Genomic DNA, 13,574 nt, shown 5'->3' with positions numbered 1-13,574 from the left:
CCCCCACCACTCTGTCTGGGCGATCGGTGGGCCCCTGTCTTGCTACTTTGGTTGTCCTGTAAATGCAATGTGAGAAATATGCATGAGTGGTGATGACTGCAAGGTGAGTCTTCTGCATATTTGACTGCAGGATTAACGGTGTGCCATTGTGGCTGCTGTTCTTGTGTGAGCGGATGGTGCTGGATATGTCTGCATGAGTGTGTCTTTAAATTTTTACAGAAATCTGTGTGCCAGAGTGAGTGTACGTTGAGCAGTATGTCTGAGTGCAGGGCTTCACTGTGTATTGAGTGGGGAGTTTCTGTAGGAGTGCAGGGTGTGTGGCATCCTTGTATAAGTGTATGGTGAGCACATGTGACAGTGTGAGTGAAGAGTGCAGCACATTAAAGCTAGGCCTATTGGCATTGCCAGTGCTTTTTATTTTCTTTGCCTTCATATAAAGTCCACATTTCCTGCTGTTACAACAATGAACGTTTTAGAGGTTTGCACTTACAAACCCGAATTTTCTTTCAAAACCATTGTTCTTTGGCTTCTGATGCTTGGAATTTTGCGCTGACCTCGCCCTCTTTGTATCGTGCCCATTAAATACATGCATTTTCCTGTGTTCCACTGTTACTTTTTAGACCCCTCAGGAGGACTATGTAGAAGCAGCAGTCAAGCAAGCCTTACAGATTCACCTGTCTGGTGCACCTGGTGATCTCCTCATTTTCATGCCTGGACAAGAAGATATTGAGGTGAGCTGCAAACCATTTTTCATATAACCTAGCCATACACATTTTATCATCTCCTCCGCAACTCTTTTCTCCCTACTACTTACCTTATTCTCCTTTCTCCTCTTTCTCTGTCACGTTTACCTTTGGTCATCTTCTTCTCTCGCTCTTTACTCCCCAATTATTTTTCACAGCCGACGTGTGCTGGCCATTTCTCATGAGAAGGCATGATTGTGTTTTTTTTCTTCCAATAGCTAAGTCAATTTTTGAAGAGCATTCGCACCAAAAGTATTTTAGCATAGGTTTGACAGACCTCAGGCGCTCAGGGAACCCTACGAACCTTGACTAATTTGAAATATAGCGGCCAAGGTGAACGCAGAAAGGTGTGACTGATTCAGCTCGCCCTGCTTTCATTTATGTCCCACCTAAAACCTAAAGACTTCTGTTCTGTCACTGGTGATTCTTTTCCCTTGCATGCTGAGCTCAAATCAGTATGTGCATGGCAATGAAACCCAGGCAGTCTTCTGTCTTAAACACTGGGTTGGGTCCTGTCTTTCCTTTCTATCCAGTGGTTCTGCAACCATTTTCAGGGCAAGGGTGCTGGCCATTGACATCCCCTGACTTAAGTGCCTTGTATGTATGTATATGAGATTTTCAAAGCGCAAGCCAAGCCAAAAGGCAGAGGAGGGCTGTACAATGTCAAAGACATGCATAAAGTCAACAAGTGTTAAGAGAGGTAGCTAGGTTGTGGACAGCTAATGCATTGCGAGGTATTGTTCTCTAAAGAGGTGACTCTTCACCTGTTTTCTAAAATGGAGCAGTATTTGGGCGATCCTGATGGGTACTGGAATGTTGTTACAGATCCTGGGTGCATTGATTGGTGTCCTGGCCGCATTTGTGTTGAGAACCACCAGAGGTGGTGAGCTTGTCTGCGAAATCTGCCGGGGTGCTGGTCGTGATGGCTGTGTAAGTGCTGCATCTGGTTTAGAAGTTGGTGCCAGCTGGCAAGGAGAGCCAGTGGACTTCCATCAGGACAGGGGTGATGTGATCATATTCCTTCAGGCCCTTGAGATGTACTGTGGCATGTAGGATGCCCTTAATGAGTGCCAGTTTGAAGTCTCTGAGGCCTTTGATCATGGTGTTATTACCTTCAAGATGTGAGAGTCCAAAGGCTTTAACAGCAATTCTGAAATAGCTTCTCGGAAGAAATGTTTTCACTTACTCTAGTATTGGAACTCTGATAGATTCACATGCCTGAATACTTCCCGGTCATCGAGATGGGAGTCTCAGGGGGATTTATAAAACCAGGCCTGAAAATGTATGCCCGCAATACATGAAGTAGGCCTCAATACAATAACCCATCATAGTCATTTTGTAAAATAGACCCAGACTCAAACTTGAACCAACCAGATTGCCTCACCCCTCTAGAACCTCCTGTGAGGAGCTGCCTTACCTCAGATTTTCCATCGCACGTTGTGCTGAGGAGTCTCCTTTGAGCTCTGCTCAAAATGTTCTGTCAGAAGACCGGTTTCTACAGCTTTTGGATATTTCTGTCTACTCTGGTGATTCAAACTGGCTGCTATGTCAGAGACCCCAAAGAAAGGCCTTTTCAGATCCTGTGCCTTATGTTTAAAAAAGAGATTATTTGTGGAGGATCCACATGAGGAGTGTATCCACTGCCTGTACCCCAGCCACAAGACTAAGGACTGCAAAATCTGCAGGAAGTTTTCTACTAAGACCCTGAACGACAGGGAGGGTCGCCTTTTGTTGTGGCTACAAAGAGGTAAGACTGGACACTCTGCCTCTGGTGAGGACAGTCCTCTTCTTCTGTTTCTGCCCCTAAAACACCTCTTAAAAGAAAGCAAGAAAGTTCTGAGGGGCAAGAGCCACCTCGGAAAATGGTGCAAAAGACATTTAAGGGCTCGCCACAGAAGAAGAAGCTGGGTACAGAATCCCTAAAAAAAAAAAAAAAATGAAAACTGCTTCAGAGCCGGCCACTCCTCCTAAAGTGCTTCTCAGATTTAAGAAGCCTACCTCAGCACCGTCGACGATGCCATCCTTGTCGATACCCTCGTCGATGACCGTTTCATCAGTGATGCTGGTGGTGATAACCATCTCCACGTCGACTGCAGTGGCTGCAGAATCTTCGTTGACTAGAGTATCATCCTCGTCGATGGCGCGCCCCATCTCGTCGATGCTTCTCTCTCTGACGACACTCCCAGCGACGACAGACCCGGCAACGATGTTCTCTTCGACGATGATTCCGACAGCGCTCTCGTCGACGGTCCAACCGTCGGTGGCGGCGATAATGTATCCACCGTCTACGACAAGTGGTTTCTTGTCTTCAACACCAGGATTGATTCCAACAAAAAGACAAAGACCATCCACATTACTTTTGGGTCAACCTGCACAACATACTCCGCTTAAAAAGCTCTCTAAGGCTCGTTTAACACCTTCTGTTACATCACCGAGCAAAGTTTCAAGACTCTTGCCATCTAGATTTTAAGATGACGACGATGTTGATGAGGGCTCAGATCAAGATAAAATGTTTGGAGTAGCTAGAAGTCCTTCACAGCTACACGTGAAATGCTAGAAGTACTCGGACGATGATTCATATTATGGCCAACAGTACTATGACCACAACAGCAGGGAACAGTATCTCTACCCTCCGGTCTATTGTCCGAACTCTGGCTATGCTGGCGGACTACAGAGAACTCTTCTACCCTCAGCCGGGGGAAATCCCACACCAGCAGTTTCTGCTCCAGCTACTCCGGCACCACTGCCAGTCTTCCCTACAACGCCACAAGTTCCTCTTCAGGCTCCGCAGTCCTCAGGTCCAGGCTTCTTCTGATGAGGTGGCAGAGGAAGGAGAGGTTCTCTCTGACCAGGACGAATGGGATGAGTATGTACTCCTGGCACCCCCTTCACCGGAGCCATTAGCAGTTGAATCTCCTCCTGAGGATATTGGCTCTTTCCTTAACCTCTTAGAGAAAGCTGCAATGAGGTTTGAGCTGCAGTTGCCATATAAGCAGCAGGACTGTTTTCTGTATGATTTTAAAGAGCCGCACAGAAAATCCATTAGAGCTATCCCGATCATTGACCATGTCTGGAGTCAGGGGCTAAAGATTATGAAAAACCTGGTGACAGTGCCAGCGGTGTTGCCAAAGCTGGACAAGAAGTATAAGGCAACAGAAGACGCTCCTGCGTGCTTATTGGGTCACCCAAAACCAGATGATGTGGTTTCCCAGGCTGCCCAGAGACGCTCCAAGAACCCTTAAGCACCTTTATCTGCCCCTCCTGATAAGGACGGGAGACGCCTGGACAATATCGGGAAGAGATTCTCTTCTATGTCGGAATTGTAGTCCTTGCAGCAAATTCCTTGGCACTATTGGGCAGATACGACAGGCAGCTGTGGTCGGAAATCTCCCACTCTGTAGAGGAGCTTTCAGACACCAACAAGTCGGACGCTAAAAAGATCATTATGGAGGGCCAACGAACATCTGCAGAAGTAATTGACTGTGCCCTGGACATTGCGGCCATGGGATTTAGGCTTCTGGCTGGTTCAGCAGTCTTAAGGCGCCAGGGTTGTCTCAAAGCCACTAATTTCAGGCCGGATGTCCAAACAAAGATCCTGGATCTTCCGTGCGATGGCCAAGACCTGTTCGGCAAGCATGTTGACGATGCCCTTCAGGCGATCAAGGCTGATACTGCCAGGTCGGTGTGATCACTACAGTACAAGGGTACTCCTTTTCTGGGAGCCAGGGGTATAGGCCACTCCTCTTTTCGAGGAGGCTACCAGTCTTTTCGTTATCCAGCCTACTCCTTCCAGTATCAGTCATCCAGACCCCAGTACCATCAAAGGCAGCCTCCAGCAGCAGCATACAGTAGACCTCCTCCTAGAGGAAGATTGTGACGACAGTCCAAGGACGTCTTGCGCAGGCAATGACAACCTCCAGGGGCCGGCTACCCCTCCCTTGTCTCGTCACCTACGTCGTTGGAGTCAAATCACAAGCGACAAGTGGGTTCTGGATGTCATAACTCATGGCCATCTACTGTAATTCACTTCCAGGCCTCCCGAAACACCACCTTCCCGGGAGCGTCAACAACATCTACATCTCCTAGAGATAGCAAGCATGTTGTCCAAAGGGGCAATAGAGGTGGTACCCCCTTCGCAGCGAGGAAGAGGTTTTTACTCTCGATTCTTCCTCATCAGAAAGAAGTCCCGTCTGTGGAGGCCGATCCTGGATCTGAGGCAGCTCAACAAATATCTCAAAAAGCAATCCTTTTGAATGGTAACTTTGAAGATTGTACTACAGCTTCTCAACAGAGGTGACTTCATGGCTTCCCTAGATCTTCAGGATGCGTATTTCCACGTTCTCATTCACCCCAAACACAGGAGATTTCTGAGATTCATGGTAGCTGGCCAGCACTTTCAGTTCAGAGTGCTACCCTTCCGACTCAAATCCGCCCCCCGGATTTTCAAAAAGTGCTTAGCCCCAGTGGCTGCATATCAGAGACATCTCAAGCACCAGGTATTCCCATATCTGGACAATTGGTTACTAAAGGCTCTGAATATCTCTGCTCTGCGTCACTCCCTCACGACCAAGTTACATTTTTTCTAACAACTAGGTCTCACTCTCAACAGGGACAAGTCACAGCTTCAACCTACCAGAAGGATAGTGTTTCTGGGTGCTATATTGGACACAACTGTTGTAAAAGCCTTTCCTGCAGAACAATGTCAACTCAAGCTTTTGACCTTGGCAGACTTAGTTAGAAGAAAAGTCTCTTTCAGTTCGGAGGTTCAAATCATTACTGGGGATGATGTCCTCTTGTATCAGCCTAGTTCCGCATTGTCAGCTTTGGATGCGCCCTCTGCAGGAAGAGCTCGACGAACAGTGGAAGCAGACTCAAGGGTCCTTCGGGGACATCATTCACATAACACCAAGGATGGTCCACTCCCTCCAGTGGTGGTCAATGCCTGCAAACATTTCAGTAGGTTTCGAGTTCCTGAATCAAATCCCTCTGTTCACCATCACGAATGATGCTTCGATGGAGGGGTGGGGAGCATATCTCCAAGATCTGCAAGTCAGTGGCAGATGGCCCAATTCTCATGCGACGCTGCACATCAACCTCCTCGAACTCAGAGCTGTGTACCTTGCACTACCAGGTTTTCTACAGAGAATCCGAGGTTCTTCTATGCTGGTGCGGATGGACAATACGACCACCATGCACTACATAAACAAGCAAGGCTGAACCCGGTCTTGCTTACTTTCCACAGAAGCTCAGCTCATCTGGACCTGGTGCATTCAGAATTCAGTGCACATACGGGGGAACATCTCCCGGGAGTCAGCGTGGGAGCTGAACCAGACAACGCTGGATGCAGTCTTCCGCAGGTGGGGGGACACAGATCCTGGACCTCTTTGCGACGTCTCAGAACGCGAAGTGCTGGTTTTATGCAAGCTAGCATCCCCAACCAAGGTCCTAGGGAAATGCCCTTTCGATAGCATGGTCAGGGATTTATGCTTACGCCTTTCCTCCGATACCCCTTTTTCCTCGGGTCATCAGCAAGATCAAATCGGAGCCCTGCCAGATAATTCTAATTGCTCCAGCTTGGCCACGTCAACCGTGGTACATAGAGCTTCTGTTGCTATCCAAGTTAGCACCCATTCCGGACCTGCTCACCATCAGCCAGGGCCAAGTGAGGCATCCGGATCCCAAGCATCTCAGGTTATGTGCATAGCTCCTGAGTTCAATTAATTCGACAATCTAAATATTCCCATGGACTGTCAAGGGGGTTTGGCTAAAGCATGTGCAGATAGCACCAATAAGACTTATACCTTAAAATGGAAGCGGTTTTGTTTATGGTGTACGGCGAATAGCATTCATCCGCTTAGATCTGCTCCAGAACACGTTTTACCGTACCTTCTCCACCTGGTGAGGTCTGGTCTCGCCCATGCTTCCATTAAGGTCCACTTAGCTGCCATCTCCAGCTGTAGACGTCCATCCAAAGGACCGTCCCTCTGGTCTCATCGACTGATAAAGCAGTTTATGAAGGGCTTATTTCGATCCTTTCCTTCGGCCAAACGACCTCCTCCATTTTGGCAACTGAATACAGTCCTAACTCAGTTGATGAAGGAGCCATTAGAACCTATTCATAAATCAGACATTAAGTATCTTACCTGGAAGGTAGCGCTCATATTAGCGTTGACATCTTCTAGCAGAGTAAGCGAGAGTCAAGCCTTTACCATCCAATAGACTTTCATGATATTTACAGATGACACTGTCATCCTACGGACAAACCCGAAATTTATCCCAAAGGTGCCAACTGATTTCCACATTAACGAACCAGTGGTCCTAAAGACTTTCTTTCCGCGGTCCCAGACTGGGGCAGAAAGATCGCTGCATTCTTTGGACGTCAAGCGATGCCTCAAATTTTATTTGCAGCGGACATCCTCTATTAGAAAATCCAGTCAACTGTTAGTGGCATTTAGTGCGCCCATGAGAGGCCTTCCTGTTTCTAAACAAACCATCTCCAGATGGATTTCTAGTGCCATAGCCTTTTGCCACCGAAAAGCTGGTCGACCGATGGACACTAAAGTTCGTGCACATTCTACATGAGCAGTATCCACTTCTTGTGCACTTTTCTCTGGGGGTATCCCTTCCAGACATCTGTCGTGCAGCCACGTGGAGGACAACGCACGCCTTCACGAAGCACTACTGCCTAGATGCTGAGACGCTCCATGATGCCGCGGTGGGTCAAGCAGGTCTTAGACATTTGTTCAGATAAGGTGAGCTGTTTGTTTCCCTCCATCCGCTTCTGATTTAATCACATTTTCTTGTTGTTATTTACGTACCTTTCTTGCATATTCATATATTTGTGTTTACAGCTTATTTTTATTGCTCTGCATGTAACTGCATAATGACACTGTTTATAATGATTGAGATACAGTAATTCTTGGTACAGGAAATGTTATTTACTGCTTGCTACTCTATTCAAGCATGTGAATCTATGAAAGTTCCAATACTGGAGTAAGAAATAAGTTATTTACCTGTAACTGTAGTTCTCCAGTATTGGACACTTTCATAGATTCACATGTGGCCCGCCCGCCTCCCCGTAGGAGCTCACCTTCTCTTATCAGTGTGCAGGGTTATTTCAGCATTTGTGCTTGGAAAATCTGAGGGAGGGCAGCTCCTCACAGGAGATTCTAGAGGGGCGAGGCAATCTGAATGGTTCAAGTTTGAGTTTGGGTCTATTTTACAAAACGACTATGATGGGTATTGTATTGAGGCCTACTTCATGTATTGTGTGCATACATCTTCAGGCCTAGTTTTATATTCCACCAGGGACTCCCATTTCAATGACGGGGAAGTATTCAAGCATGTGAATCTATGAAAGTGTCCAATACTGGAGAACTACAGTTACAGGTAAATAACTTATTTCTTTCTTTAGAACAGAGAGCTGGTACCCTGGCTGTCTTAGTGTGTTTTTTTATGGTGTTTTCCTTGAGGGTGATGTTGGTGTCCAGGATGAATTCAAGTGACCTGGCATTCAGTGAAAGCTAGATTTCGAAGCTGTCAAGGTTCATGTCATCGAGCCAAGTTTGTACTGTTTCCTTTTTGTTGTTCTTTGCAAAATACAGGAATTCTGTGTTGGTTTGGTTGAGCATTAGGTAGGCACTGCAAATCCAGATCTGAATGATTTGCAGGCAGTATTTGAGGTGCTGGATGTGTCTGAAGCAGAGGAGACTTTCAAGTAAAGTAGTTCTTTAAAGTAGGCTGTACCTTCCATACTGCTGGTATATTTTGAGATTTTTGTATTTTAATTGGTAAAGTCAGCACATGTCTGTATTTATATATGAATTACAAAAACCTCTGAAGTACTAAACCTCTTCTTTGGCCTGTACTTCAGCAACAGTGTTACTAGTTAAAATAACATTCTGGTAGAGACCTATAGCTGCAGATTTTTCACATTGTGCCGGTAGCTGGACCCCTGCGGCTCTGCACTGACACGGTTCTGCCCTGGAAATGATGAGCAGGGCCTATGGAGGTGCCACTGTTGCACACCAAGATCAGTTCCATGGTTTCCTTGCAACCAGATGCAAATATGGAGTTCCCCCTTGTCTTTCAGAGACATTTACCTGTAATATTTTTCATCAAAAGTCACAGTGTGCAAGGGAATGTCACCCCCCAAAAATGAAAGGTTATAAGCCATGTAGGGACAGTGTAGGAAGCTGGCTCTGTATATACTATATCAAAATGAGATATAGGGGGTCATTCCAACCCTGGCGGTCATCGACTGCCCATACCGCCGCGGTCAGAAAAGGGGATCCGGCGGTTTCCCGCCGGATTTCCCCTGTCTGGGCTGAATGCAAGCAGCGCCGCCATGGAGATTCCGACCCCCTTCCCGCCACCCTGTTTCTGGCGGTTTTTACTGCCAGGAACTGGATGGCGGGAACGGGTGTCGTGGGGCCCATGTAGGCCCCTGCACTGCCCATGCCACTGGCATGGGCAGTGCAGGGGCCCCCTAACAGGGCCCCAGCATGATTTTCACTGTCTGCTTAGCAGACAGTGAAAATTGTGACGGGTGCAACTGCACCCGTCGCACCCCTGCAACACCGCCGGCTCCATTCGGAGCCAGCTTCTTGGGTTGCTGGGCCTTTCCCGCTGGGCTGGCGGGCGCTTCCTTGGCGGGCGCCCGCCGGCCCAGCGGGAAAGCCAGAATGGCCTCCGCGGTCTTTTGACCGCGGATCGGCCAATTGGCGGTTTCCGCTTGGCTGGAATGACCCCCATAGTGTGCACAGAGTCCAGGGGTTCCCCAGAGGCTTAACAGAGGCTAAACTAGATAATACTAATGCTTTCTTTTGTGGTAGTGTGGTCGAGCATTTATGCTTATCAGAGGGTAGTGGAGAGCATTTGATGTACACACATAGACAATAAAAGAAGCACACACTTAATGACTTAACTCCTGACCAATGGTTTTTATATAGCACAACAATCTTTTGTTAATTAATTTCTAGAACCACAAGATTCAAGTTGCAGGTAAGTACATAAAATAATAAGTATTTCACATATGTATCAATATCACTTTGATTGGAATTGTAAGTTGTCCAGTTTTTTTATACATTTCAATAATCTGTTTTAAAAGTTGACACAATGCAATTTTCAGAAACAGTTTCTGGGGTGGGGAGTTAGTACGATTTACAGGTAAGTACACAACTTAAAGTGCCTGTCTCCGTGGCTTAGGGAGTTCACAGGTTGGGGCTCAAATTAACCCCAAACACCCACCACCAGCAACACTGGGCCAGCCGGGGGCAGAGTTCAAAGTTGAGGCAAATTTAATATGAGCTCCTATGGAGACTGGGGGCACTCGGTTTCAGATCTGCTGGCAGGTAAGTACCCGTGTATTTGGAGGGCAGACCTGGGAGTTTAGAAAAGCACTGGGGGGGAGGGGGTCACAAGTAGGCACCAAACTCACACCCTCCATGGCGCGGGCGGCCGGGTGAAGGGTGCAAACAGAGCGTCGGACTCCCAATGCTTTCCTATGAGGGGACCCAGGGGGTCACTTAGATGCTGCAGGCTAGGTCCAGGTGGTCGGTTGTGGAACGCCACAGGCTGGACAAGTAGGAGGGTGGCCTGCTGAATGTTCCTGCACCTATGGTCGGGTTCTCCAAAGCCTGGGGGCTGCGGGTGCAGTGTACCTTTAGGCGTCATATCTTTGTCCGGAGCTTTCGCCATCAGGAGGGCCCTCTGGATTTACACTGCAGGCATCGTCGTAGGGGACAGGAGAGGTCAACCCAGGGTGGGCACTTGCTCGGAATCACCTGGGGATCCTCTATAACCAGTACGCCACCTGGACACAGGCCGTTGGGTGCCGAGTGGTCAGGACTTGCGGATCCGGGGAGGCTCTGGAGTCCTTAGATAGTTTCTTTTTGGACAGGGCCGCTGTCCATTGGAGTTCTTGGTCCTCTGTGACGCAGTCAGTCCTCTGGAGGCCTGGCAGAGGTCGCTGGAGCCGCAGGATGCATCACTTTCTTGTTGCAGGTTCTCTGAAGCAAGAGACAGGCCGGTAGGGCTGGGGCCCCAAGTCAGTTTGTGTCTTCCTTCTTCTCTGCTGGGGTTTCAGCTTAGCAGTCCTTCTTGTTTCTTGTGAGATCGCCAGGGTTCTGATGAACTGGGCTCAGGGGAGCCCTAAAATCCTGGATTTAGGGGCGTTACAGGGGTCAGAGGGCAGAAGCTAATTGCTACTGTCCCTGAGGGTGGCCACACCCTCCTTGTGTCCCCTCCTTTTGGAGAGGGGGATACAGACCTAACCCTATTGGTGCCTGTTCTCCAAACTAAGATGGAGGATTCTGCATGGAGGGGTTCACCTCAGCTCTGGACATCTTAAGGGTGGTCTTAGCTGGGGTGGTCACTCCTTCCTGCTTTCCCTAATTTTTCTTCCAGACTTGCCACCAAAAGTGAGGCTTTGTCTGGGGGGGGTGGGCAACTAAACTTGCTGGAGTGCCCTGAGGCACTGTCACAAGAGGCCTGAGCCTTTGAGGCTTACGGCAGGTGTTACAGTTCCTGCAGGGGGAAGATGTGAAGCACCTCCACCCAGGACACAGGCTTTGTTTCTGGCCACAGAGAGTACAAACGCTTTCACCCCATGTGGTCAGAAATCGTCTCTTTGTGGCAGGCTGACACAGACCAGTCAGTCCTGCACTAAAGAGTTGGGTAAAATACAGGGGCCATCTCTAAGATGCCCTCTGGGTGCATTGTTCAATAAATCCAACACTGGCACCAGTGTGGGTTTATTGTGCTGAGAAGTTTGATACCAAACTTCCCAGTATTCAGTGAAGCCATTATGGAGCTGTGGAGTTTGTAATGACAACTCCCAGACTTAACTGTGTGCCATGGGTGGGCCAATTGTGGGAATAAAGGTACAGGTTTTGGGAAAGAACACTGGTTCTGGGGCCTGGTTATCCTGGTCCCAGCACACTCCTAATCAAAGTTGGCATCAATATCAGGCAAGTCAGGTGGGTGGGGGGGGGGGGGGAGGTGGCTAACCATGCCAACAAGTGCACTTTCCTACAGACTGTTGCAAAAAATGTCTGTGACCGATCCCCATCAGGTGTACCTGTGGTGCCTGGGGTCGAGACACATCTCTAAGGCCTGCAGCAACTGCGCATCAGTGAATCCAAAGGCAGTCGCAGACCGCAAAGTGAAATTCTACATTGCCAAGCATTATAAAACCCATCAAGAAGACAGGTCAAAGTCACTATCCAAGTCAAAGGTTTGGTCCTATTCTTGATCCAGAAGTTGACAGAGCTGTTCCAGAGGTGAGTTTTTGTTGAAATCTAAATCGTTTGGTTGGTCTCAAAAGAAACATAAGAAACTGAAATGGGATTCAGCCCCCACTTGCTACGCTCATTCACCTGAAAAGCTGCTGGTGGCAGTTGGGGGCGCCATGGTTCTCGATCTTGCACCCGAAGTCCATCAGCTTGGAAGCCGGCCATCCAACTGGTTCCTATACAACTTGAGTTTTGGCGGCCGTTCATCACTCATCAACAGATCGAAGAGTTCCACGAGACCATCCTCTAACTCTTCAGTTGGATCTTTGCCTACTTCCTTGGGCCCTTCCATCTGACGTACTGCTGATGGGCTAGCCATCAGCGCCGTTTGGACCCTTGGAGCCTGTCATGACCACTCCAGTTCCAGTTCTGGCATTGCCTTGGATGCCTTGGTCCATGCTGGTTCATTGAACTTGGATGTCAAAACCATTGATGCAGGATTAGGAGATCCTTATAATACTCTCTGACTAAGATTGGGTGCGTCCAATTACTGTTGAGGCTCTGTTTCTGCCACTTGATCTGCCACCTCTAATAGGGAAAACACATACACAGAACCCCTTTTCAACATGGACTCAGACGATTGTAACATGCGTGATGAGTTCACCCCGCCCTAAACGGAGGACAATTGGTAAGATGACTTGCAGGAGGCCAGCGCTCTCAATACCTGAATCATGTCTATCTCACCCACGTGCCCAGCCACTGAAGAATCCACCTCCTGTGCCATGCTGATGTGTAGGGTGGCTGAAGTGCTTATCTTTCAACTCCCCATCTTGTAGGTGAAAACTAATATGTTGACGGAAGTCCTCCAGCCGGGGCAAACATGTTCTGAGTCCCTTCTGCCATTTAATGAGGCACTAAGGGATACCTTGTTGGGCACCCGGGCAAAGCCTTTCTCTGGCCCCCTTAGTCAACAGGTAAATAGCAAAACACCACTGTCCAGGACACGTGACTCTATGTTGCTGTCTCCACACACTTTCCGCAAAGGTTTGGTTGTGCAGGCATCCACAAACCGGTCTAATTCCAACACTTTCACAACTAATCTCTCCGACTCTTCATTCAGTGAATGACAGCTGCCTCTTGGGATGCTACTCCTATCCATCAAGGGCATTTGGGATGTGGCCAAGTTTGCAGTTTGTTGTGGCTTGACCATCACTGCATCTGGCAGGCCATTGGGATCAGTGTTGCCATTTGCAGCCACACGAGTGCAGTACACTTGTTTTTCAGGTGATGTCCTGTTGTCCCTCAGAGACAGGGATAAGGCAGACTCCACTGTCAAATGGTTAAAGGAGAGTAGGCCCATGGCTTGCTCTCAAGACCTATCTGGTCCACGTCGCCAACCGCATCAGGCTACTGCTCCTATCGCGGCATCGCATGGCCCTAGGTAATTTTGCAGGTGCTGCCATTGTGACTACTGACCCCACCCGCAAATCCCTTTAGCGTGTTTTCTTCGGGCCAGCTGGTGGGAGGTAGGATCCAAAGATACTTGCTGGGTTGGCAGGCCTTAACATCAGACAGGTGTGTCATGTAAATTGTTTGG

General features: G+C 48.4%; 1 protein-coding gene across 3 annotated transcripts in view; it reads left to right on the top strand.

Annotated features, from left to right (window-relative positions):
• Window positions 1–13,574, top strand: part of DHX38 (DEAH-box helicase 38) — a 1,001,715-nt gene that overhangs the window by 613,096 nt on the left and 375,045 nt on the right. For all 3 annotated transcript variants that reach the window (XM_069216597.1, XM_069216600.1, XM_069216598.1), the window contains exon 16: window positions 621–731. In XM_069216597.1, coding sequence (XP_069072698.1) covers window positions 621–731 — 111 coding nt within the window. The remainder of the gene's footprint in view (window positions 1–620; window positions 732–13,574) is intronic.

Source organism: Pleurodeles waltl, chromosome 12 (genome assembly GCF_031143425.1).
Source record: "Pleurodeles waltl isolate 20211129_DDA chromosome 12, aPleWal1.hap1.20221129, whole genome shotgun sequence".
NCBI lineage: Eukaryota > Metazoa > Chordata > Amphibia > Caudata > Salamandridae > Pleurodeles > Pleurodeles waltl.
Note: the sequence above shows the minus strand (reverse complement) of the source record. Positions and strands in the feature narration are given on the sequence as shown.